This window comes from Felis catus, chromosome E1 (genome assembly GCF_018350175.1).
Source record: "Felis catus isolate Fca126 chromosome E1, F.catus_Fca126_mat1.0, whole genome shotgun sequence".
NCBI lineage: Eukaryota > Metazoa > Chordata > Mammalia > Carnivora > Felidae > Felis > Felis catus.
Window position 1 is genome coordinate 12,132,750 of NC_058381.1, and position 25,963 is coordinate 12,158,712.

General features: G+C 50.8%; 3 protein-coding genes and 1 pseudogene across 12 annotated transcripts in view; 2 read left to right on the forward strand and 2 right to left on the reverse strand.

Annotated features, from left to right (window-relative positions):
* The window catches only part of FLCN (folliculin), a 41,450-nt gene extending 27,069 nt beyond the window's left edge, over positions 1-14,381 (forward strand). Inside the window, exons 14-18 of one of the 2 annotated variants that reach the window (XR_006589305.1) lie at positions 2,364-2,551; positions 2,840-3,078; positions 4,822-4,940; positions 9,874-10,083; positions 11,982-14,381. The gene's annotated coding sequence lies outside the window, so the exon portion shown is untranslated. The remainder of the gene's footprint in view (positions 1-2,363; positions 2,552-2,839; positions 3,079-4,821; positions 4,941-9,873; positions 10,084-11,981) is intronic. The other variant, XR_006589306.1, reaches the window with a different exon arrangement.
* Positions 4,464-9,347, forward strand: PLD6 (phospholipase D family member 6). The gene is made up of 2 exons (XM_006939920.5): positions 4,464-4,940; positions 7,430-9,347. Exons 1-2 carry the CDS (start codon positions 4,499-4,501, stop codon positions 7,675-7,677), a joined length of 690 nt encoding a protein of 229 aa, XP_006939982.2. The 5' UTR covers positions 4,464-4,498; the 3' UTR covers positions 7,678-9,347.
* LOC101088792 lies at positions 10,180-13,367 on the reverse strand (annotated as a pseudogene).
* Positions 14,382-14,791: 410 nt separating the features above from the next.
* MPRIP (myosin phosphatase Rho interacting protein) overlaps positions 14,792-25,963 on the reverse strand; it is a 155,005-nt gene continuing 143,833 nt past the window's right edge. For 6 of the 9 annotated variants that reach the window (XM_045044395.1, XM_045044394.1, XM_045044390.1 and 3 more), the window contains one exon: positions 14,792-21,807. In XM_045044395.1, coding sequence (XP_044900330.1) covers positions 21,736-21,807 — 72 coding nt within the window. In that variant the 3' untranslated portion in view covers positions 14,792-21,735. Of the gene's footprint in view, positions 21,808-25,688; positions 25,755-25,963 lie in introns of all 9 variants that reach the window. The other 3 variants (XM_045044391.1, XM_023244651.2, XM_045044392.1) reach the window with 2 other exon arrangements.

Consider the following 25,963-nt stretch of genomic DNA (forward strand, 5'->3'; position numbering starts at 1 on the left):
GCACAGAGCCCGAAACAGGACTTGTACTCACGAGTCATGAGACCATGACCTGAGCTGAAGTCGGACGCTCAACCGACTGAGCCACCCAGACAACCCTTGCATAGACTTTAAAAAATAATTTGTGTTTCTCTAAGGAGTCTCTGTGGACTCATTATCATTATATTTTCCTTTAATTCTTTGAACATTTCTGTAAGAATTGCTTTGAAGTGTTTTTCTACTAATTCCAACATCTGGGTCCACTCAAAGTCAATTTCTATTGGCTGCTGTTTTCCCTGTATGTTGGTCACACTTTCCTGCTGCTTCGCATGTCTATTATGTTTTCGTCGAAAACTGACATTTTAGATAATATAGTATAGCAATTCTATTACATTCTATTACATTTTTCTAAGGTTGTTTTTCTTTGGAAACGTGCCTGGACTTAAACTGTAGAACTTCTCCCTCTGTAGTGTGACGCTGGTGTGTCTGCTCAGTTTGTTGTTTTTTTTTTTTTTTTAATATTTATTTTTGAGAGACAGAGAGAGACAGCATAGGCAGGGGAGGGGCAGACAGAGAGAGAGAGAGAGGGAGACACAGAACATGAAGCAGGCTCCAGGCTCTGAGCTGTCAGCACAGAGCCCGACGCGGGGCTTGAACTCATGGACTTCGAGATCATGACCTGAGCTGAAGTTGGATGCTTAACCTACTGAGCCACCCAGGTGCCCCAATGTTTTTTTTTAATCCTTATTTTTATTTATGTCTAGAGGTCACTGCTGTGTCTTCCTAATGTAGTAGTCAGCCAATGTTTTTAGGCAGAGGTTGTACCCAAATATTTTAAGCTTGTGAGAATCCTGTCCTTTGCTGATCGATGTGTTTGTGGGTTGGGAACCCTTTCAAGCCTCCATTGGCTTTCGCTCTTCCCTGGCCTCTCCTGGGTCTCTCCCATTCATGCATAGCTCCCCAGTTCACCAAGGATGTGTGGAGAGTGTAGGTCAGCTTTTCTATGGTTTTCTCACTTTGGGGCCCTTTCTGTCCTATTTTCTGGCTGGTCTGCGGCTTACCTCACCTTGGACCGGAAGCTTGGGTTGGTAAGGCTGCAGGTGTTTGTCATTCATTTCCCAACTGAACCCACTACTTTTAGCCAGCAAAAGTAAAAACCTAGATTTTAGGGTTTTGCAGCCGGTCCCACATTGGTAAGGCCACCATTTTTGCCAACTGAGCTGGGAGGGTGAACGGCTGGGAGCAGCCTCCAGCAGTTTTTAAAAAAATGATGCCTCTCATTTTATTGTCTGCCTTTGGTGGATTTCCAGCACCCTGACGCGGTTGTTATTGACCATTTTCCCTAATACACACGCACACGCATGCACGCGCATATTTGGTTGGTTGGTTGGTTGGTTGGTTGGTTGTTTTTACAGAGAGGAATTGACTACCTCTTTATATAGGACTGTGCTCACCTTCTCATTCTTTACTGTCTTTTCAGGTGAAGAAAGTGAGTCTCAAAGAATGAAGCGATTCGCCCTAGGTCACGCAGCTGTGACGTAGGGGAGCTAGAATTACACTGTGGGGCTCTATTTGTAAATTTAAAAAGGCACTTTTAAGAAGTATGGCTGACATACAATAATATATACTCATTGAAACCATACACCCTGACAGGTTTTGACGTATGCGTATGCACATTAACGCCATCAAGATAGTGAACATCTCATTGTATGTTTCTTTATACTCTTTCTTCCCTTCCCACATCTCTAGGCAACCACTGATTTACTTTCACGCTAGTTTGCATTTCCTAGAATTGCATGTTGGTGTAACCACACAGAATATACTTTCTTTTGTCTATCTTTTTTCACTCAGCATAATTTATCCATATATATCAGCAGTTTGTTTCTTCTTATTGTGAAATAGTATTCCATCGTATGGACAGGCGAGGGTTCGGCTATTTATCTGTTGATGGATGTTTGTATTATGTCCAGGTTTGGGTTATTACAAATAAATCTGCAGACATTTGTGTACAAGTCTTCATGCACACACATAGACGTGTGGTTTCATTGCTCTTGGGTTATATTTAGGAGCGGTATAGCTGGGTCATACGGAAGGTGAACGTTCAACATATAAAATAAGTTTTAATTTGGAATAATTTTAGATTTACTGACGTTTCAAAGATAGCACAGACAGTTTAGTTTCCGTTATTATTAGCATCTTACATCCCTATCATGCATTTGTCAAAGTGAAGAAACTGACACTGATACGTGACTATTAATTAAGCTCCAGACTTTTTCACATTTCAGCCCATTTCCCAGTTACACTATCTTTCTGTTTCAGGATCCAGTTCAGGGCACCACATTGCATCTAGTTGTCAAGTCTCCCCAGTCTCTTCTGGTCTGTTACAGTTTCCAAGCGGTTCCCTTCTCTTCATGACCTTGGCAGTCTGGAAAAATACTGGCCAGTTATCCTGTGGAATGGGATAACAAGTCCTTCCATCTGGATTGCTGACGTTTCCTCCTCATGATAGAACTGGGTGTATGAGCTTTGGGAACAACCACCGCAGAAGTGAGGTGCCCTTCTCATCATATCCGGGGTATGTAACATTCACACATCTCTGGTGATGGTCACTATCACTTGGTTAAGGTGGTGTTTACAAGGTTTCTCCCCACTTTCAAAGGGGCAGAGAGATTTAGTTCTCCCTCCCGTAGCAAGGAGTAGCTACATATATTATTTGGAATTCTTCTGTAAGGAAGACATGTATCTTCTCTCGTTTCTTTATTCAGTCATTTATTTATAGCAGTATAGAGTCATGTATATTTATCTTGCACTTGGGTTATAAAAACTACTGCAAATATTTATTTTGTTTCTCCATTTGCTCCAGTTTTGGCCACTGGAGTCTCTTTTAGGCTACTCCTGTGTCTTTTGTTCCTGCTGCCATGTCCACATGCTCAATTTCTCGTACAAGATGCCGAAAATACATCTACAGTCTCCGTGCCCAACACCCAGAATCTGTTATTTCTTCGAGAATGGTGTTTGGAAACTAAGATCTGGGACCTAGCATGCTCATTATTGCCGGGGTGTCACTGCTTCTGGGCCTCTTGGGGGACTGAGGTATGTGAGGTATGTCAAAACTGACGTAGTACGTATTTTACTATAAATAGTAAGCTAACCATGAGTTCACTGTGGTGTCTCTGACCCCAATCCGGTACCAGAGGGATCATTCAAGCCTTCTCCGGTGCTTATCTCTTACCCCATCCAACAGAGAGAACCCTGGCTCCCACTATCCGCCAACCAACGACTAACGCACTCAACCCCAGTGCGCGTGTATGCAGTTCCCCGCCTTGGGAAATAAAGGTACCACCCAGAGTACAGTGTTGATGGGCAGCTGCTGTTGTGTTTAGCCTTGTGGTTTCCAGTTAAAACGTGGTTTCCCAAAGTTACTTAGATCAGCTCCTTTCCCCCCATCTGGGGAGTCTGTTTTTTAATGGATGGAAGTCATGAAGACCATCCGCTGGTTACGAGGAGGAGACTGTGGAGTTATTTCCTTTCAAAGACCATAGACAGACTTAAATTAACCGTGGAAATTCCTGACCAGGATTCAAGAAAGAAAAAATAGAAAAAAGAAAACTTAGCCCTTCTCTCTTTTCTCTCCCTGTGAAAGTAACAGCCCCTCCTAAGTGATACAGTGGGTCCAGGGCTTGCTAAGACAGGACCGAGGCCTTCTTACGTTTTCACCATGCTTATGCTTAAAGCAGAACGAACAGGCATCTCCAAATAACAAGTTTATATTGGGAAATTCTGTAGAAACAAGGGGCTTAAGACTGGCTTTGGGGCCATCCCCATCACACCACTGTCTCTGACACTTTGAGTTCAAACCCTGCCACCAGCTTAAGCATTCCTTATTTGACACTCTCAGTGTTTTTCCAGACCCTTCTCCCAGCCCTGCCTAGCTGCGCCCCTAAAGCAAAAGGAAAGGTTTGAACTGAGCGGTCACGGCTGCTCTATTGCCCCTCAAAAGGAGGAGGACCTGGATTGTTGCAGGCTCTGCGGGGAGCGGGTGGTATCGGGGCGCCTGCGGGGCGCATGCACTTGGCCAGAGGGCGCGCAGACGCGGTGGGGCCGCGAGTAAGCCCAGAGAGGCGGTGTGCAGCCAGGCTGTGGGTGCGCAGGCGTGGTGGGACGTGTGGGAGGGGCCATGGGGGGGTGGGGCGCACGGGGCCTGCGGGTGCACAGGCACAGTGGGCTGTGGCTGGAGGGCGGTCGCACGTGGCACGTGCCTGGGGTTGCTCAGGCGAGGTTGGCCGGGGGTGGCTGTACAGGGCCGGGGCGCGCAGGCGTAGTGGGTGGTGTGTATGGGGGAGGGGGTCGGGCGCACGTGGCCGGCCGCGGCGCAGGCGTGATGGGCAGTGGGGGGGTGGGGGGTGGGGCGCTGAGTGCACGTGGCTAGAGGTGCGCAGGCGCAGTGGGTGGGGAGGTGCGGGCGCACGTGGCCGGGGGCGCGCGCGCAGGCGCCGTGGGCGGCGGGGCGGGTCGAGGCGGCATGGAGCGGTTACGTTGGCGGGTGGCGGCTGTGGCAACCTTGGGTCTCGCGCTGGCTCTGGAGGCGCTGCCCTCCGTGCTGCACTGGCTGCGGGCCTGGCGACGGCGAGGGTGGCGGAGTTCTCTGCGGCGCGAGGTGCTCTTCTTCCCGTCGCAGGTGACCTGCACCGAGGCTCTGCTGCAGGCCCCAAGCGAGGGGCCGTCGGGGCCGCCAGCGGGCTGCCTGTGCAGCCTGCCCCACGGCGAGAGCTCGCTCAGCCGCCTGCTGAGGGCCCTGTTGGCCGCCCGCGCCAGCCTCGAGCTCTGCCTTTTTGCCTTCTCCAGCCCGCAATTGGGGCGCGCGGTGCAGCTGCTTCACCAGCGCGGGGTGCGCGTCCGGGTCATCACCGACTGCGACTACATGGCCCTCAACGGTTCGCAGATCGGCCTGCTCCGCAAGGCAGGTAGGCCGCGCCAGAGAGGCCGGGAGTCCCGGCTTGGGACTCAGGTCCGTGGAGAACCTCTGGGGAGGGTCATCAGGCCCCCAGCCTGGCGAATGATGTGACCCCGGGGGCCTTAGGCAGTGGGGGAGAATGTCAAAAGCAGAAACTTGGTGGGGGGTCTGAGTATAGGTGAGACCCCATATATGTCCCCTGGTGGCCTTGTGAGGTCGGGATGGTTTTAGCCTGGAGAGACTCCAGGGCCGTCTGTAAAGAGCACCTGCCTTCACCCAGTGGGTGCACTTCTGTGCAGGGAGGTGTTAACGCTGGATACCTGAGTGTGAGCCCGGAGGAGTGAGCAGGCTGTGTGTTCCCAGCTAGTGGAGAAGATCTGGGGGATTCTCAGAGGCTGGGGGCCTGCCCAGCGACACCGGGGAAAGCGGACGTAGCTCCTGTGATTCCCAGTTTCTGATGACTGGCGTTGGCCTTGGGGGGCTGTGGGGAAAGCCTGTACCGGGTAGAGGCAGGGGATGTAGCCCCACCAGCTGAGTTTTTGACGTTGCAGACTGAAATGACAGTGGCTTAGCCAGGCAGCACTCAGGAGATCAAGGGCGAACTGTAAAAACAAACCTGCAAGGCCCGCCACTAGCGGACTCTCAGTGACCGTGTGCATAGGAGCAGGTGTGCCAAGTGCATAGGGCGAAGGTGGGGCTTCGGGACTGAGGGGCTAAAGGAGGAAAAGTCATTTCACCTTAAATCCACTAGTGAATTTTATGCTGGGGCTTTTGAAATGAATAAAAATGATATACTAAAAAACGTGGAGCTAAAATGTTTAGATGGTGAGCAGTTAATTTGTTTCTCCGGCTGCAGGAGGACAGGTAAGACGGATACCTCTGGCTGGCCTTTCTCCTGCACTGGGATGGGGACAGTTGAAGCGGGAAGTATGAATAATTTTGCAAAGGGTCTAAATTCAGATTCTGGGCTTACCCGTGAGGTCTGTATTTCCTGCTCAGCCTCAGTATAACAGTGTGTTTTGCATGTGGGACTTAAGATCTGTTCTGAAGGTAGAGCTAACAGAAGTTGCTGGCGGGTTGGTTAGAGAAGCGGTGTTCGGGTCCCCTGGGATAGGAAGGTTACAAGGCAGGGTTGCTGGCAAAATACAGGATGTCCAGGTAAATTTGAAGTTCAGATAAGCAACGAATGCTTTTTAGTGTGTGTCCCAAATATTGCATGGGACACACTTACTTTAAAAACTATCTGTAGGGGCACCTGGGTGGCTCAGTCGGTTAAGCATCTGACTCCAGCCCAGGTCATGATCTCACGGTTGGTGAGTTCGAGCCTCGTGTCCAGCACTGTGCTGACAGCTCAGAGCCTGGAGCCTGCTTTGGATTCTGTGTCTCCCTCTCTGTCCCTCCCCTGCCCCTGCTTGCACTGTCTCTTGAAATGTTAAAAAAAAACCCTTTTTTTTTTTTTTAAATAAAAACAGTATTTGTTGTTTATCTGAAATCACATCTTACTTTGGACATCCTGTATTTTTATTTGTGAAGTCTGGTGACTCTGTTGCAAAGCAGCCTATTTTAAACTGTTCTCTTAAATCACACATTCCTTATGGTCTCGTCCACTAAGCAGATAACCCAGGAGGTAGGCATTATTCCAGGGTTGAGGCAGAGGAGGATGGACAGACGGGTCCTGCCTGAGGGGAGTTTGAAAACGGTAGGAGAGAGACAAACAGGAAAACAAAAGGCAAGGATTACAGGCTCCATGGCGAGTGAAGGAGGCAAAGCGAGGGAGAATTCGGTTTTGTAGCAGTTAGAACTCTTTCTGCTTTGGTGGAAAGGCCCAGGGCACGCTGGGAGTTAGGGCCCCCAGCCGGCTGGCTTTGGGGTGACACTTAATTCCCTCGCCCGAAGCACCCAGGGCCTGGCTTCTCCTGCAGTCTTCCTGCTTGAGGTCCATCCTCCCCTTATGCAGTGGGGTGTGGTGCTGGCGTGTGTGGCGTTGGCAGGGGTGCCCCAGTTCCAGGGGTGGGCCCAGTGAGAGCTTGAAGGCAAGGAAAGCCCGGCGAACGATTGTTGCCCTGACCCCTCTGGCAGGGTCCGTGATGGGCCCTCCCAGAACCAGTAACCTGGGATTGTGCTGGTTGGTGCGTCCTTGAGAAGTGCGGGCGGGCAGACCTCACCCAGGTTCCAGGGCTGCCTGTCGGCGCCAGAAGGCAAGTTGTGTGAGTGTTGCCGTCCCGCCCCTCGGGACCGGCTGTCCCCACCACCCCGCGGTCCTGGGCCACCACGTTCCCCCTTCCCTCGGCCTTCCCTCCTGTGTGCTGGCGGCGGCTGGTCACCATCTGGCTCGGCCACCGCCTCCTGCCCAAGGGTGACGAGTTTCCCGTCTCCCCTACCAAGTCAGAACTAGAGCAGCAGCTGCTGGGAAACGGTCTGCACTTGAGGAGGGACTCCCGTGTCTGAACGAAAGCGTTGTAAGAGGCGGTGGAGAAGTCTGACTTGCCCTTTTTGTAGGCATCCAGGTGCGACACGATCAGGACCTGGGCTACATGCATCACAAGTTTGCCATAGTGGACAAGAAGGTGCTGATCACGGGCTCCCTCAACTGGACCACTCAAGCCATTCAGAACAATAGAGAAAATGTTTTGATTATGGAGGATGAAGAGTATGTGAGGCTTTTTCTGGAAGAATTTGAGCGTATCTGGGAAGAGTTTAATCCTACAAAGTATACCTTTTTCCCACAAAAGAAGAGGAATCACTGAAGCTGCGCTCTTGTCTTCAGAGTTCAAGGCGAGAACGGTGTTCGGTGTTACAGAACTTTTGTCCCCGCAGTCGAAACCACACCAGATCTAAAAGGATGGGACTCAGGACGGGCCTGTGCCCGCCCAGAGCGGCTGCCGGGTTCTGTCCGTGTCAGACTGTGCAGTCTACGTGAGAGAAATCTCAACGTGAGGAAAAAACACATTCAGACTCCGTTCTCGTTCATTAAAACCACTAAAGTGAAGTGCAGAGTGGGGTTAAGGAGGAAGGGGAATCCCTGCAACCCGAGTCTCTCGTTTCAGGTCAGCTCGCTTCCCACCAGTACGTTCGGCGACAGCTTTTCAGGAAGGGGCGTTCTGGAACTCGCCTCCTGCCTTGGGCCGGGTTTCTCCTGCTGTACAGAAAAGGCAAGATACCTCTTTCAGGACGTAAAGGCTGATTCCTCTTCCTGACTCTAGAGAATCTCTTACTATGGCATCCGCTCCCCTGGCACTGTCTCCCACACTGTCTCCTCCTTTCCTGTTGGCCTGGCCCAACCCTTCCAGCACAGCTAACCCCCTGGGATGGGCCAGAGGTCGGCAGTCTCTCCATTTCTGCTGTCACCGGCTCGTGGGTGCTTATGGGCAGGTTTGAGTCCGAAGACGTTAAGGAGAGAAGTCAGGAAAAAGGGCAGGAGAGGGGGGTGCCGGGCACGGCAGGAGTGGAGAGCCGCCTTCCGGGCCCCCCTGCAAGCATTGGTTGCCACCACAGCGGGCAGGTCATTGTCCTAGCCGGGGTGCCTTGCATGGTGACCCTTTAAAATAAATACACAGGAGAAAAAAAGAACCCCACAAGTACCCAGGAGAATGTTCATCTTCCACAGCTTCCCTTCTGTTTTCATCGTGGTGAGTTGCTCCGTCTGTCAGCAAGGACTGGAAGTGGCCAGAGGCTGCTTCTGTTTCTGTGTGTTAAGCCTTTAATTGTTAGCATGCTTGCATTCAAGGTAATTTTGTGCTCTTAGAAGTGACCTTCACTGTACCACCTGTGAACTTGGCTAGTTGGCATTTTTGGCTCAGCGTAATCAATCATGGGTTACCTGACCATCTGGAGGAATAAACTAGAAGAGAGCCTCTTTTCAGGCTGTGGCATCTCACAGATCTGTTTTTATTCTCAGCTCAGGGATTTGCTTTCACCGTTGATTAGAATAGCTATCTTACGTACATTTGTGAAATGTTATTTTTTCATTAACGTGTATCTTTATAGAGAGATTGTTCACATGACACCTGAATAGCGATTTGGCCATCTTGTCCTATTTCTGTATGTAATCGTCCTGACGTCTGTTGGGCGTGTTTCACTTTCCCCATCATGCTCATGGAGCCACCTGGAGAGACCACTCATCGCTGCATGTTTTTCCCTGTTTAAAGTTATCTTTGACTTACTGTGTTAGGCAAGGAAATGCAAAGTTAATTTTCCTGATTTAATTGAAGCTAACGAGTATAATACATGGATTGGAGCTCACAGGAAATGGTTTTGGACTGAATGTGTTTTTTCCCCCAAGTTGCTTATGCGCTCCTGCAGCCTGTGTTCTGGAGAGAAAACAGGAGGAGTTGTAGGATGTGTCTGTGTCCTGGATGCTGAAGCCGCATCGTCCTGCACGTCTGCACGTTTGAATAAAGGCGTTCTTACTCTGGAATGTTAGTAGTGTGTCTTTGCCTTTTGCAGATCCAAATCGTGGGTGCTGTTAATGAAACAAATACCATTTTGCAGCAGTGGATGACATACGGCTGTTTAGAGACTGCTGGTCAAGATAGGAGCCCCAGGCAGGAGTAAGACCTCAGTGTTCCTTGGGGGACCTTCTGAAGTGTTCTCCAAGATGTCCATGCCGCCATGGCAGGATTTCCAGCATTTTCCTCCAACCTGTGAAGGTTGGCTTGCGTGCAGCTCACTCCCACTGGTATCTGGGTCTTTGCCGTGGCTTGCATCCCCTTCTTCCAGAAGCAGGCTGGTGCTCAGACATATGTTAGTAACCATGCGCGCATAAGGTGACCTAGCCGAGCTGTCTGGATGTTTTCAGGATTCTTAAGTGATCTCGTAAGATTTTTTTATTTAATGGCTTTGTTTATATTGTTATCTTCATTATCTTAGCAGTAGGAAATCAAATCTCACAAGATTCAGGTTTTCTGAAAAGAACTGTGGTAAGACAACACTTCCTCCTGCAGCCCTTATGATTAGAAAACACCGTTGGAGTGGGAATTGGCCTCGACAGTGCCCACAGCTGTGAAGTACACCAGGAAGGTTTGAAGGAACCAATACAACGACATCGTGTCTTTTTAATTTATTGGGAGAGAGACAGACACAGTGCGAGGCAGAAGCTGCGAAGTTGTGAGATCATGACCTGAGCTGAAACCAAGAGTTGGACACTTAACCAAGTGAGCCACCCAGGTGCCCCAACAATATTGTGTGTGTGTAAAGTTTATTTATTTTGAGAGAGACAGTGAGTGGGAGAGGGGCAGAGAGGGAGAGAGAGAATCCCAAGCAGGCCTACAATGTGGAGCACGAATTGGGGCCTGAACTCACCAACTGCGAGATTGTGACCTGAGCCAAAATCAAGAGTCGGATGCTTAACCGACTGAGCCAACCCGGTGGCCTACAGCTGTCTTATATTTTAAAGCATGTTTTGGTTCTTTTGAATTGTTTTTAAAACAGCTGATTACTTAAAAAAAAAACACTTCATGGAGATTCATATATGAATCATACATGAAAAGATTCACCCTTTTGAAGAATGCAGTTCAGTGGTTTTTAGTACATAACAGAGGTGTGCGGCCATCGCCACTCTCGGATCCCAGAGCGTATTCTTCAGTCCAGAAAGAAACCATGTCCCAAGAGCAGCACTCTCCGTTCTCTGCCCCCTCCCAGCCCTTGGCGACCACTGTCTCCTTCCTGTCTCTGGATTTTCCTATAAATGGAATCCTACAGTATGTGGCATTTTGTATGTGCCTTCTTTCACTCAGCATAATGTTTTTGAGGCTGTCCCTGTTGTAGCATGTGCGTGTCAGTATTTCACTTCTTTCTGTAGTTGAGTGATAGAATATTCTGTCACGTGGATATATGACATTAAAAAAAAAACCCATTCATCGTTTGATGGACATTTTGGTTTCCACCATTACAAATAACGATGCTGTAAACATTTCACATGTAAGTGTTCACGCCGACATGTTTTCACTTCTCAAGTACATAGCTAGGAGTAGATTTTTGGGGTCCAAGAACTCTTGTCTGAGAAACTATCAGACTTTTCCATTCCATCCAGCAGTGTAGGAGGGTTTCTTCTTCTCCACAACCTTGCCAACAAAAAATTATTACTAACTTAAAATTATAGCCAGCTCACTGGGTGTGAGGTGGTGTCTCATCGTGGTTTTGACTTGCCTTTTCTTGATGACTAATGAGGATGAACATCTCTTCATGTCCCTGTCGTTTGTATATTGTCTTTGGAGAAATGTCTGTTCAAGTCCTTTGCCCGTTTTTAAAATATTGGGTTGCCTTTTTATTGATGAATTATAAGAGTTATAAGTTATGACCTATAACTTCATATGAATTATAAGGATTGTAAGAGTTCTTTTTATATTTCGGACTCCAGTCCCTTAACAGAAATATGATTTGCAAATAATTTCTCCCATTCTCTGGATGGTCTTTTTTCACTTTCTTGGGTACTGTTGGCATTTGCGTGTTAGAAATGTTTTTACCTCTGTTTGGATTTTGGTGTCATAGCTGAGAAACCGTCACCCAACCCAAGGTCGCAAAGATTTGCTTCTGTGTTTTTTTCTCGGAGTATTATTCTCTTAGCTCTTGTGTCAGTCTGTGAACCACGTTTTTTCTAGGTCTTATATGTTTATTCAGAAAGTGATTCAGCTATGGAATGATGCATTTTTAGCACTATGAAATACAATGTTTTGAAGTACTTTCCCCCTACAGTTCTGTTTGTAGCAGGATTATAATCCTGGAAATTCTCTTACCTGAAGTTTTTCATGCATTCGGGTATTTTGCATGATGCCCGATGTGACCAGCAATAAAGATTGCAATGAAGTAGTGACTGTGATCATAACCCACTTGTAATCCAAAAGCAAAAGGGACTCTCTTTTCTGTACAGACAGCTGTGAAGTTACTAGGTAGTAACTGCCCATCTGAAAGGAACTGGCCGTCTTTTTCCTGACCAATTAGTGTGTCAGGCTGAGAACCTGGACAGGACCACAAGATGGGTGTTATCAGAAGCCTTCCCTTTACTTTGTATCTGATCCCAACTATTCACTAAAGGCTTCTTTTTTGCCTGCAGGACAGAGCGCTGGGTTGCACACTGGAGAGCTGCTGATGCAGATTTGTGTTTTCCAGGATTCTTCCAACACACGTCGGAGCTCTGTGGCCTCTCGTGGAACGGCCCCAAATAGACATCCTTTGGGGACCCACCGGAAAGCTGGCATTTATGAATTGAGGAAGCGCCCCAGTTACGTAAGAGTGCATTCTGTAGGTAGTTTTCCAAGGCTCTTCAGTGGCATCCACGTAAACCCAGCACCAGTGCCAAAGTCCCAGCCCTCGCCTCCCTTAATATTGCAGCCACATGTGCTGGTATCTGGAACGGTGATGACAAGGACACGTTCTGAAGCAGCTTGATAATCTTTCACATAAAATTTTGTCCTGTGCAAGTTAAACTAGACAGCCAGTATAGTGCAGGGCATTTTCCAGTTTCTGCCTCTGGTGGTAAGTAGATAGCAAATTTCATCTTGCAGTTGAGTTCAACACTGTCGTGTTCAAAAACTTTCTGAAGTCCTCCAGAGCACCTGTTGCAGGCATTCTTCTCCTGACCGATTGCTACTTGCCTTGTTATCTGCACCAAAAGGTAGGTGACCCTCGGGGGTCAGTGGTGGTGGGAAAAGCAGTGGTCGGAATGGAAAGGTGAGGCCTCAGCATGGCTGCCCATGCCACCTTCTCCGGTCTCTTCATTCTCATCCCTGACCCCCATTGGGTCTGCCCACTTTTGGGTCAGGTCTGTGAACCATTTTGAGGTTTTGTGTATGGTGAGAGGCAGGGGGTCCAACTTCATTCTTTTATATGTGGATAGCTAGTTGTCTCAGCACCATTTGTTGAAAAGATTATTCTTTCTCCACTGAGTGGTTTTGGTATTCTTGTTAAAAATCAGTTGATTACCTAAATGCAGTTGCTTATTTCTGGATTCTTAATTCTGGTCCATTGGTCTGTGTCAGTCCCTGTGCCAGTACACACACTGTCTTGACTACTTAGGCTTTGTGTCAAGTTTTGAAACCCGGTAAACAAGTCCTTTAACTTTGTTCTTCTTTCCAACATTGTTTTGGCTATCCTGGGTCCCGTTACATGTCTTTATGAATCTTAGGATCAGCTGATCAGCTTTTGCAGAAGCAGCTGGGATTGTGTTGAGTCTTTAGATCAAGTTGGAGAGTATTGCCGTTTTAACGATATCACATTTTCCAACCCGTGAACATGGGATTCCTTTCCATTTGTTTAAATCTTACTTTTTTTTTTGTAGTTTTCAGTGTCTAAGTCTTACACTTCTTTCAAAAGAGTTGATTCCCAAGTATTTTATTCTTTTTGATATTATTGCAAATGGAATTGCTTTGTTTCAGGTTGCTACTAAATACAATTCATTTTTGTATATGAATCTTGTATCCTGCAAACTTGCAGACCTCATATCAGTTTCAATAGATTTTTTTAGTGGATTCCCTTGTGTTCCCGTATACAAGATCATGTTACCTGCAGATATAGTTTCTACTTCTTCCTTTTCAACATGGACGTTTTCCTATTTCTTGCCTGGCTAGAATCTCCAGTAGTGTTGAATATCTATGGTGAGAAGAGCTATCCTTGTCTTGTTGCTGATCTTAGGGGAAAGCTGCCAGTTTTTCACCATTAAGTATGAAGTCGTGGGGTTTTTATAAATGTTCTTTATCACACTGAATTTGCTTACTTGTATTCCTAGTTTGCTGAGTGCTTTAATCATGAAAGGGTGTTAGATTTTCTAAGTGCCAACTGATTTTCACAATTGCAATTACACAGCTTTAAAAAAATGTTAAAGTTATTAGAATACCATTAGGACCAGTGTCTAGAATTTTTTTAAAGAACAAAAAATTATCGAAACATTTTTAAACAACTGGAATAGCACACTGGAGGTATGCTACTTTGTATGTCTGTACTCTTATTTTTTCTAAGTTTTTTGAATTCCAGAAGTTGATTTCCAATAGGTAGAGTCAGAATTTGTTTTTTTCTGTTTACTGAATAAATGTTTGGATTTCCACACACTTTCACCTATTTCATTCCAAAGGGTGTGGCAATATTGGGAAAATCCAGTTTCTTATTTTCTTATGCTATTCAGTGGGCCACAACTAGAATTTTAAAAAATTTAACAGAATGTAGGGTGCATTCTTTTGTGAAATTTTGGGTTATGGTGTGTGTGTGTGTCTGTGTGTATTGGGTCATGAGATAGGATGTATTTTCTCTTTGAAACACCAAGTACAACTTTATTGTAAAAAACCTAATAATAAAGGGGCGGATATGAGAGAGTTCTATTTCCTTGATTGATAGTTCTAGCTCGTTCCTCTCTAGTATTTTTTATGCTGCTTTTGGCCTCCCTTGAAGGTTTCTAGAGCAGAGCCAATGTACCTTCATTTGATTCGTGATATAAAATAAATTTTTATGCATTGTATGTGAACATAGGTAGTTTTTTTTTTTTAAACTTTACTTATTTTGAGAGAGAAAGCGGGAGTTGGGGAGGGACAGAGAAAGGTCAAGAGAGTCTCAAGCTGGCTCCCCGCTGTCAGCGTGGAGCCCGACGTGGGGCTCAAACCCACCAACCGTGAGATCAGGACCTGAGCTGAAGTTGGATGCTTAATCGACTGAGCCACCCAGATGCCCCACAATACAGACTTTTATGTGAAATCTCCTGATTTTAAAATGCTGATAAATCCCTAACTTTGAAAACACTTTTTTTTTAAAGCCAAACAAAACGAAAACCAAAAAACTCCAGGATAAGTCTCTAGGCTACTGACAGGTTTCCATATTCTGATCTAAATGAATATTGTGTATGTCTCTCCATTGAACAAACTCCCATTCACAGCATGCCAGGGTGATGCAAAAATAGTTTATTATGATATAGTTTATGTAAAGTTAGGTAATATTTACAAAGTAGAAACAATCAGCTGCATCCATGGGAATCTAGCATGTCACACAAAGGAATAAATATTTTGACAAAGGAACACTTCAATTGTGAACAGTTGTTCAGAAACGGTTTATTTTTTTTAAAAAAGCCTCAATGAAACCATCAAAATGTTGAATTGTCGGAAGAGTGAGCAGCTTGGCTGACCGGGCTCACCTCTTTGGGAGGGCAGTGTGGCCGGACAGAAGATGCCACCGCCCACCGCCCCCCGCCCCCCCCCCCCCCCCGCCGGCAGAGCCCCTGGGGCCGTCCCAGCGCAGGGGGGGGGGGGCAGTGGGGGGCTGCCGAGCCCAGTGGCCTCCACACACGTTCAGAGAACGTTACCACTTAGCATTAGTACAGAAATGAAACCCCGGTTAGAATTACACGGGCTTGTTTGAACATGTTATCACCCGACTGTTGCAATAATTAGCTGTGACAGAAGTCACTGTTGTGGATTATTTCCAAACGTCACAGCAGAAAGTTATCTACACGTTCCACTTTGTTCGTGTATCAGCTCCCCCAGCAGTTTGGCCTAGCGTTGTCGTCCTTGGTCACTGGACCGAGACGTTCCCTCTGACACAAGAGTGTATTTGTGAGAAAAGTTATTAAGAAATACAATTGGTGAGGAGTCACTTAGAAACTTTACACTTTATAAATATTACTTAGGAAAACCACATGAATTCTTAGCACTTAACTGGTTTTAAGTCCTAGCAGTAAGTCAGTAGAGAAGTCATTAATACTAAAGGTAAATCCTAAAATCCATCGTAATTGGTTTTGTGATACAAACTTATAACACAATAATGACTTTAGTGTTCTTTATATAATCTATTCCTAGCTTCCTATAAAACAAAACTGAAATATGTGATACAACTAGTTGTGAAGGGCACAGACACGTGACGGGTGGCAGGCCGACTGTGTCCGGCGACCGCTGCTTTTCCAGAACTTCATTCCTTCCGGTGTTCGGACTGCATCCCGAGAAGCTCTCCCTTCCCCCACCAGCCCCCGACCGACGCCCACGGACCATGTGCTTCACCCTCGGGACCTCCGAGTCCTCCCGGGTCAGCCTATGCACCGGATGAGCCGGTTTCCCGCACGTTCCCTCCCCAAAGTGACGCAGACACACGATGCAGAGGGACCGCGCTGGCAGCTCTGCACCCTCGACACTGCCCACAGGACCTAGGAGTGGGGGACATGCAGACGCCCGGCCCGGTGAGGGGTCACGAGTCCCCCCATCCGGCCGCTCGGGCCAGAGTGGTGCCTTCCACGACGTCTCCCTACAGGCCGGAAATTGCCATGGAAAGATCTGGGGAAGATGTGCCCACCACGTTCTCCACGGTCCTGCTTTTCCTGGAGGCCTCCGAATGGCTCGGCCGGGAGTATGATGGAGTTCTTCCAGAGAAGACGCGCATGGATGCAGGCCTCCTGTTACTTCTGATGCTGGCATGCACTCCTGAAAACTGCCCATGAGGTGACCAAAGCTTTGAAGAAGGTGCATCACCCGCCAGAAACGTTTCCTTGTCACTCTGGGTGGCATTCAGTGTTGAACCCAAAGCTGTCCTCCCTAGCTTGTGAAGGGATATTTTTAAACCCATACCAACTCTGTCACAAAAATCCCTGCGGTAATTTCTGAGTAATATTTACACCGCTCACTCTGTATAACATAGGTTATTTTGAAGAAAGTAAACAGTGGCTTTTACACAGAGAAGCTGGAAGCCAGTGAGGCGGGCTCCTCTCCACAAGGCATGCGGGCACCTAGGGGGAAGGGGCCCAGGCTGTGTTGGGGCAGGTGGTCCTTGCTCCCTACAGTGGGGCTGGGGTGGTGCTGAGGTATTCCTCGTACTCTGCTCAGATTCCTCCGCTGAAAGACAAGAAGGGAGACCCCTTCCCTTTAATAAACCAGAATACTCGAAACTTGTTTTCAAAAGGGCAGAAGAATGAGGCTGGGTCTTTTCCAGCCGACAACCCTTGAGAGAAATCGATGTTCGTTTTCGTACTGTGTTTATGTCCTGTCTTCCTCACAAAGAACCCAAAACAAGTGGTTTTACCAGACTCACTTCGGGCTGGTTGTTACTGAAACTTTCCACCGTGGGAAGTACGGCCTCACTGAAAGCGTCCAGGTGTGAGAGCAACGGCACCCCATCCAAGTACCACGGACCCCGTCTCTGGGCAGACGCGGCCAGCTGTGGAGCGGGGGACGCGTCCTACGATGTCCTACGTGGTGCTGAGAACAGTGGACTTTAGCTTTTGACCCAATCTCAGGTGGATGGAAAGATCTCTCCTCGGATCAGGGGTCTCCTGTCTGAGCTCACGCCTTTTAGGTATCGTAGCGCTCGCTGACTGAGCGGACAGTACAGGGCTTCGTCTCTCAAGAATGACCCAAGGGGCGAGAGCCTGCGATGAAAGACGACACAAAGCGGCACGCAAATGCCTGAACTGTAAGAAGCGTCAGCACAGGCAAGTTTTCGGCAGCGCCTCCCCAGGCCCTGGTGAAGAGTGGACGCCGTGGCGCCAGGGCCCCCAGAGCTGCCCGCCGATCCCAGCTGATGGAGAACACGTCCGGGCGGCACGTCAGATCTGTTTGTGAAGCAAATTCCTATCTGACAGAATGCATGGCCGGAGCTCCGCTTCCAGGATGTTCAGGATGGGAGGTATTCCAAAGGACGGACGTTTCCAGAGAAGCGAAGCTGCCGATGAGCACAAGCTTTTTTCCTTTTACTACCTGCTTCCCTGTCCTTTGTAAGAACTTTAAAAATCCCCCCTCCCTCCCACCTTTCTTGGTGATGAAGGGTCGCTGAATTCTGTAGTTTTCCGGCTTTCTGAAGTTGTGTGTTCAACGGAGTTAAAATTGTGGCAAGCTTCCGTGGGACAGCGATGCGGACGCTTACTTTCAGGACTACTTTTGGATTTGAGAGGATGTTTTGATGGGCCGCATTCTTTCCACTCTGAGTGAAAACAGCTCCGAGTGTCTGGAGAAGAGCTGGTGTGCGGTCAGCCGTGACAGAGCACGCGGGGCCCGAGATCAGGCCACGGGTGATGCGTGGGCTGAGTCCGCCAAAGGGGCCTGGGCAGCTCTGGGAGCCAGGGGAGTGGAAGCAGAAACGCACTGCCCGCTGGCTCATCTGAGTGGGGAACACGTGAGGGGTGCCCGCAGTGCTTCCCTGTAGCCGGCGAGCTGTCGGGGACCCCGGCACAGCCGCGTGCGTCGCTTTAAAGCCCGAGAAAAGTGGCCATGGGGCAGGTGCCCGGCCTCCAGCAGGGGTGGGGCAGACAAGTGCTGCCCCAGGCCCAGTCCCAGGCTAAAGACGGACTCGCCAAGGGGACCGCCAGGCAGCGGTGACAAGGATCGTGCTCGGTTTTCAGGTTAAGTGTTCCAGCTCCATGGTGAAATAAACACTATCAACTGGAACTCTAAAACTTTTTTATGCCATCGATTTTGTTTCGTGGCCTTATTAACAACTGTCACAGTCCCTTTCAGACAGACTCCGAGGGCCACAATTACGTTTCTTAGGAACCGCAATTCGCTCTCCCCCCGAGTCTGGCCGCCGTGAGGCCCCCCGAGGCCTAGCTGTTGGGTCGGTGAGCTAGTGACTGGTGAGTCCACTGCGTGACAGGTTCCTCTTAACTAGCCAGAGCCTGGGGCCTTTCCACTCACTGGATTCCTAGGGAGGAGCCTCTGATCCTGGCTCTTGACAAACCCACACATTCCTCCCATGGCCCCCCACCTGTCGCCCCAGGATGGCCCTAACCTCCTCCATCAAGTTCAGGCCCAGTTTGAGGCCTTACGGTGCAAGTTTCCATTTCCAAAGGCAAAGTGCTCTGCCGCACGTCTGCCAGGGAGGCCGCAGACAGCTACGGTCACTGGAATGCTAGCAGGTGCTGAAGTCACACACGTCAATAAAGGAGCCTGACTGGCAGAAAGTGGCTCTTCGGCATGTGTGCGCACACATGTGCAGACATGAGAGCGCGGATCTTACGCACAGACCCCGTCGAAGTCAAACGGTTCCATTTTCCCGTTCGCGTGTTTGATGGCTTGTCAGCTGCTAGCGAACCACAGAGGGACCAGTGACCATTTACAGGAAGATCATTGCAACTGGGAAGACTCAATCCACGTGCTCATCTTCCACTGGGAAGTGGAGACGCCCCCACTGCCCGGTCGGCACCAGGAGCAGTGGGAGCACCCCAAGTTCACAATCACCTACACTACCCCATCCACCGAAGGACCCTTCTCCACCGGCACAGAAAGCAACTCCACCCCCACAGCTTTATTCTTTCTTCTCTCAGGAACTTGGTGGCTAAAACCTCCTCGGGGTTCTGGGTGCTCTACGGAGACCATGCACAGCGGGATTGGGGTGCAACACAGAGGTGGTAAAGTGAAGCCCCCTTTATTCTGTTCTGTCTGCTCTCTCCAGCCAGAGGACCGGCTTATCAGCAGGTGGCTCAGATCGGGTTCTAGGCCATAGCCGTCACTATGCGACGCTCAGCAAGACCAGGCTAGGCTCGGGGCCTTTTCTGGAGGCTGCAGCAGGAGCAGCCTTTTTGTTGGAGAGAAGCCAGGGCGCCCTGGTTTGTAGCCCGTTCCTGGTAACGCCCAGACTGAAGCAGCCCAGGGGAGCGAGTTCCGTGGTCTCTGGGGCGAGGAGGCGGAGCCCTCAGAGGCTGTGGTGACAGATCTTTCTTGGTCTCTGCCTTCCACCTCCGCATACTGCTGTTCCCAGGACTCCCGAGGTGCGACCTCAAGGGCTAAGTGATGAACACAGGTGCGTTAAGTGCTCTGACCTATTTAAAGCACTGCAGGTTTCGGACCCTCGGCACGGTCCGAAGGCAGGTGGGGCTGGATTTCATGCAGGGACCCTGCCAGGAAACCAGAAGCCAGAGAGGGCTGGAGGCAGGGGGCTGCCTGGAGAAGGGCTAGAGTCCCCAGAGGCAGCAGGGACGCTCACTAAGGAAACTGTGGTAGAGGGGAGTTCTCTGAAGGAGTGACGTGAAACCGTGGTGCTGAGACCGTCTGTGCGGGGACCAGGCAACAAGGCCCCTGCCCCATCAGATCCTGCTGGCCATCACCTCACTCTCTGCCCTGGAGGACATACGTGTTAAATAGCGTTCTAGAGCCCAAAGAACGGACCACGGGATCCGGAGCATCCCATGCTGAGCGGCACACGCACAAAACCGTGGTCCTTCCTACAAATGCTGCCAGTCTACACCGGGGGTGGTGCGGGGAGTGGTGTCTGGTGAGTAGCATTGAAAACCCGGACCTAACATTCTCTTGCCTTTAAAAACATGGAATAGCAGCAAAGGAGTGACAGGTGTGGGTTAAGACTCTGGAGGTTGGTGCACAGAAGAGCCTCGATGCCAGTGGACAGCTCGGAGTTTATTCCCACTAGAAGACAGCACGCCCCAGGCCCTTCTGCCCGGCCCTTCCAGGGCTTTCCCTGGATGACCTTGTTAACCGAATCTAGAGAACTAAGCAAGGTGATTTCCATGTTTCTACCCCCAAAGTACCCACGTACCCAGACTCCCCACCTAACGGAAGCATCGACAGAGTGAAAGTGGGCTCTTGGCAGTAAAATCAACGGGAGACAGAGGCGGCGAGACCAGAACGAGCTCCTCCCGACACTATTGCAGCACTTCCGGCCGCTCTGGAGCCGCGAACGGCTTCCCACTCGGCGGGGCTTTGTTTACAGTCCTCGTCTCAACAGGATTAATGGTTTTCCGGGCGCCGGGACGGACACCCCAGCGTGAGAGGTTTTCGAGAACTGCCGTCGTGTTTCACGGCAGGTAAAGAGGTCTCACTCTGTTAGAAAAAGCAACATTGCTAGCACAGGTTTACTTTAGGCTCTCTGAATGCTGCGCGAGAACCTTTCAGAGCTCAGAGTAGAGTTAAAAACAACAGTGGCAGTTTTCATCTGATTCCGACATCCTCTGCACTTTCTTTTTGACTTAACATAGGGGTCTTCACTCAGCCTTCTCAAAAGCAATGTGGAGGTTTCTTTCAGAAAGGTTAAAGACCGGAACAGTCTTTCCCCTTGACCGATTCCCCAAGGGAATTCATCAGGCTTTGTAAGCACGGTCTGCAGCCCAGGCCACAGGTCAACACTCTTAAGTTGTTAGGAAGAGACCAGGGCTACTGGTGACCAACAAAGGAGCGAGCGTAGGAAGGAATGCGAGGGGCCGGGGTTTTGTGCAAGATTTAATAAAAAACAAACAAAAATAGGAATGGCTGCTTTCGACATTCTCCAGGTTGTGAAAGGTTTCCCGCGATTATCTGCGGTGCGGCTCTAAGCTGAATTAGTGGGACCCATACAAAACGCCGTCCTTCTCCCACGCCAAAGGTGGTGACCGGGGGTTGTGAACCGTGCCCCCCGACCTGCTCTCCCAGCTTCTCCCGAAGGCTAGTGAGTTGTCGGTGCCGCCACCTGACGCCCTGCTCTCTCCAAGTGACCCAGACGCGGCAGAGCGAGAACCGCCCGGGCCCCGACTCCGCACAGTGCACTCGGCAGGACGAGCTAGCTTATCGACAGACTGCTGGGCCTTAATACTGACGGTGAGTGCGGTGGCTGCGGCGGGAGGGGGCTCTGTGCAGACCTGGCCGGGAGCGGACAGCCCTCCTGGCTCTCGCTGCCTGGCGGGTTTCTGGATACTGTGGGAACGAAGCTTTGACGAGGACACGGGAACTGGGAATCAACACAGCGGGGAACGATGTGAACAACCCATAAACCAGTCTCTCATGCATCCATACCCACAGTTAATGATGACAACGGTAACGACAACAATAATAATAATAAAAAATAAAGGTACAGACAAGAAGCGGCACTTGGGTAGTGCTGCCGCGAGCCGGGAGGGGTGTGTGTTCAAGTTGAACGGGACACAGCTAGTCTTTCTTCAAGTCCCTGGATTCAAAGAGCTTCAAGCGTTCTTGCACGGTCAGGCCTTCCTTCAGACTCTGGGTGGACACGAGGGCAGGAGAAAAAGAAACACACCGTTAACAGCGGGCCCAGCGTCGTGCGTGCAGGCTGCAGTCAGGCAGAGGTGCGGGTGCCGGGGTGGAGGGCGGGGCGGGAGGGGCTCCTCGAGAGATTAGTGGGGCATGCTAAGGAGAGAGATGTCCCCTGTGAAACGGTGTTATCTGGATGAAAAAAGGAAAAAACCAGAGAAACAGACCACGTGTGTAAGCAGCTGAATTCCGAGCTTAGGGCTCTTCGGACAAGCAGTGATCAGATCGACTCAGCCAGGGGAGAAAGGTATGCCAAGAACTAGAAATCCGCCCGTCTGTGTCCTTCTGTGGGCTCTGTCCACATCTGGTCCCTCCGTGACCGTGACGCTGAGCCTTGTGAGGACGGCGGGGGCCCCCGCTCCCTGGGCTGCACCCTGGCAGCGCCCGCTTCCCTCTAACCTGCTCCTGGCCCGAGCTGCTCCCTGGCCAGCGGCCCTGGTGGCTTTACTGTCACTGGGGACCTGGGAACACGTCAACATATTTACTAAAGTTTTCAGAATGCGAAGCCAATACTCCCTTCAAGTGTGACCTCGGTAATTTTGAAATCTGTGTGCTCCAAGATGAATGACACTTCACTAACTGGGGGACAAAACAGTTCCCCTGGCCCTTAGAGACTTTTCCCAAAGATCTAACTCGTCGACAAGAAAAGGAACATCCTCAGAGCGTGGCTGAGGTTACTTCGGCACCAGCTCGGATGGGGCTGGTTCCTCAGTGGCCACGTGATCTTCGTGGCCCGTCTCAACACCAGCCTCAGACTTGCCCGCTGGCCGGCATGTGCCAGAACTCACAAAGGTACAGGCTCCTCTGGGACGTATGAACCTCAAGGGTGGCCCCGGGTACAGGCTCCAGGTGACCACTGTGGTTTTTAGCCAGAAATCAGAGCACCGTGAAGTGGAGCGGGGCGGGGGGGCCCGAGAGCCCGGCCTGCCGTTTCCTGCTCTGGCACACTCCTGGGAGCTCCCGGCGCGGCGCAGGCTGCTGCCTCGGAGCGCGTGTCTGTGAGCGAGGCCTGTGGGACACAGCTTCCCACAGAGTTTGAGGCAGGAGAGGCGGGCCCTGGCGTCCCCCCACCCCATCGCCTAGAACAGCTCTGCCTGCTCTCTGTACTGTGGAGCAGTGAGCTCTAGGTGTGTAAATGAATGAAGTCACTGTTTTTCGTTTTTCTTTTAAATACAGGGTTCTATGAGTAACCCTTCTGAAACCCATTGGTCCAGATGGAGAAGCAGGCATTAGGGGGCCCTGTTGAAGCCTGCCGCTGGGTCACCCGGAGGACTCAGCGGGGCAAATCCGTGTCCCGCCCTGAAGTGTAAATTTCCTTAATGCACATAACCGCCTCATCCGCTCTCGGGTCTTTCCCCCAGTGCTTCAGGTCAAGGGGCAGCCACGGGCAGAGAAGCGTCAGGTGCTGGACGTGGCCGCGGTGCGGGAGGCTCCACACCTAAGTGCCAGCTGGCCCGTCACTTGCCGCACCGCTTTGTTCTGGCGGGGCACTTGGTGGGGAGGGTCCTCGGACAGAGGGAGAGCAAACGTTCCGCCTCCGGCGGGCTCTCCGGTGTCAGGAGTCCCTGGTGTGCTCGGGACAGGCAGTTGGGGAGCAGGGCGGCGAGGGGCAGCCCGAGGCCATGGGCTCAGGGTCACATACCGCTGTGCGCCAGAGCTGAGCTCTCAAGGTAGAAAGTAAGTGACCCCCGTGCTGACCCTGTGCACCCAGACGAGGGCTCCCGGGGTACACACAGCCAGCTCCTCTGCGGCTCGTTCCTCCCACAGGGCTGGTCTCTCCAACAGCTGCCTCCGTGACCCCAAACTCAAGACCACCGGACGGGGTCCTCTATGAGGACCCCGTGGGAAAGGTCCGCTCTGGTCTCGATCTCAGAAAAGCCACGAGGCTCTGAAGCAACGGGCTTGCTTTGACTGTGTGGGAGCTGAGACTGTCTATCTATCCTTTTGAGTGAGGCAGGATACGGAAAGAGAACATCAACAAAGGACATTACGAGGACACATCAGATCCCACATCAAAGAGCACCACCGACAGGTGTGGATTCTGGGCAACCTCATTCCCGGGTCTTCCTGTGGTGGTGGGGTGGGAGCGGGGCGGGGAGGGATCTCCAAATACATCCAGGGAAAAGGACGGCGCACGTCCGGGAGTGAGCACCGGTGGATACTGCAAACAGGCCTAGGCCTGCCTGGCATCACAAGAGGTGTCCTTAGGGGCATCTGCAAGGTCCCCTTCTACTCAGGCCAGGGGGACAGTGTGTCACAGAGACACTGGAAACTTGGCCAAGTCACGTGGACTCGAACACATCTGGGAAAACCCCATTCCTGGCCTCCTTACCCCTCTCATTTGGGTGCTGGCACCTCCGAGGGTCTGAGGCTGTGCTGGAGGCCCCGACCTTCGTGGGTGTGCCCGACAGTGCCCTCACTCTCCACCTTGCCTTTAGCTGCCTCCTGGCCAGCAAAAAAGGTCTTCCCGGCACATCACCGCAAAGTCCCTTATTGGTCTTGTCACTGACTTTCTGGCCTTTCTTCCAGAAGGGACAAACTCAGACACACCCCCGGGAAACACAATGTGTTCCGACGGGGTGGCCTGACCGCAGCCAGGTCCCGGGAGGGCGCAGCAGAAGCTTTTCATCGTCCGTCATTTGCCGGGATGGGCAACAGGCCTAAATCATTAACAGTGAACTTACAGCGGCTACGGTTCAACCTCAAATAGGAAGTAGAACCTTCAATAAGAAAACCGTAAACAAAAGAAGTTCTCCTTTTGCTAAACAGAGTGTTTTTCACATTTACAGAAAAAGCCCAAAGTTTTCAATCAAGCCTCAGCCATATCTGGTTCTAAGTGACTTGGGACTGTAGAAGAATAAATAAAACCAAACTGACTAGGTTTAAAACTTGTGTTTTCTTAAAAGTCTTCCTTTTAAAACAAACCCGCTTCCCCCAGAGCCATCGGGCTGAAGCCCCTCAGCCGGAGGATGCCGGCCTGTGGATCCTCAGAGTGAGCCGCGGACACACGAGCACAAGGAGCCGGTGTGTGGCCCTGGGCCCGTCGGCGTCACCGCCAGGACTGTGGTCAGAGAACTAATGAGATCGGGTCGGCTCGGCCAGAGGCACACCAGGAGCGAGAGGCTGTGTGACCGGGACGCCGGCCTGGTGGCAGGCTGGGGGTGCCCAGGCACAGGCCCACTGTCCCGTTTGTTTTCAGAGAGGCTGGTATTTCTCAGCCAGCACCTGGGTGCCCCCACCGCCTTCCACAGCACCCAGAAAGAAGCTTTTCCTTTTGTTAAAAACAGCCCCAAAGTGCTGGTAAACATTCAGCCCCGACCCCTCCTGGTCCTCTCGTTCTGCTGAGCCGTTTTCCTGGCCATCCCCGCGACGTACTGGCTCCCTGAATACCGAGGTCCGGCCCTGCCTTGGCCCGTTAACTCGGTGCGGGGGTTCTCCGAGATGCGAGACCCTGTTTGCCAGTGGCGGCCGGGTCCCTGCCGGGTCCCTTCTGGAGGGTTTACCCCAGAGAACGTGGAATACGCCGATCATTCGACCTGTACTCTGACCACCGCCGGGGGCCACTCGCGAGCCCACGCCCACCCGAGACGCCGCCTCTGTGGACCACCTGCCAAGCTAGGGGGATGCTCCCCTCGGCAAAGGGTCAAGCCTAGTAGGAGGTTCCAGTGCCCGTGAACCCGTTAATAACAGGTGAGGGGAACCTGACCCGGGCTGCGTATGTGCTTGCTGGAGCGATAAAACAAGGAGCTTGCTATGGAGGTGTGAGCCGTGCATGCAGCCTGCCGCCCCCTCGAGGGCGGCAGATGGGTGGGTGGTGAGAGGTGGTTTACCTACATGACAGGGGACCTGGAAGCGGGCTCGTTTCAGTTATCCCATGAGACCTGCTCAATTACGGACTGTCAGAGGAAAGAGCAAAAAATAAGACACACACAATAAATCCTAAATGCAACATGCTCGTTACTCCCACCCTCCGCCCGTCCTTCCCGTGGAGAGGCGCTCGGCGGGGTGGGGGCCATGCGCCGGGAGGTGCTACCACGTGGCTGGGGCAAGAGGCGTAGGCAGCTTCCTCTCTCGAAGGCAGGTGGCGTTGTATTAAATTAGGGAC

What these genes read in the sequence shown, in the direction of transcription:
- PLD6 (XM_006939920.5), top strand. Translation starts at nt 4,499, where the DNA reads ATGGAGCGGTTACGTTGGCGGGTGGCGGCTGTGGCAACCTTGGGTCTC. An exon ending in CGGCCTGCTCCGCAAGGCAG is followed by an intron (nt 4,941 to 7,429) that starts GTAGGCCGCGCC and finishes CCCTTTTTGTAG; the next exon opens with GCATCCAGGTGCGACACGAT.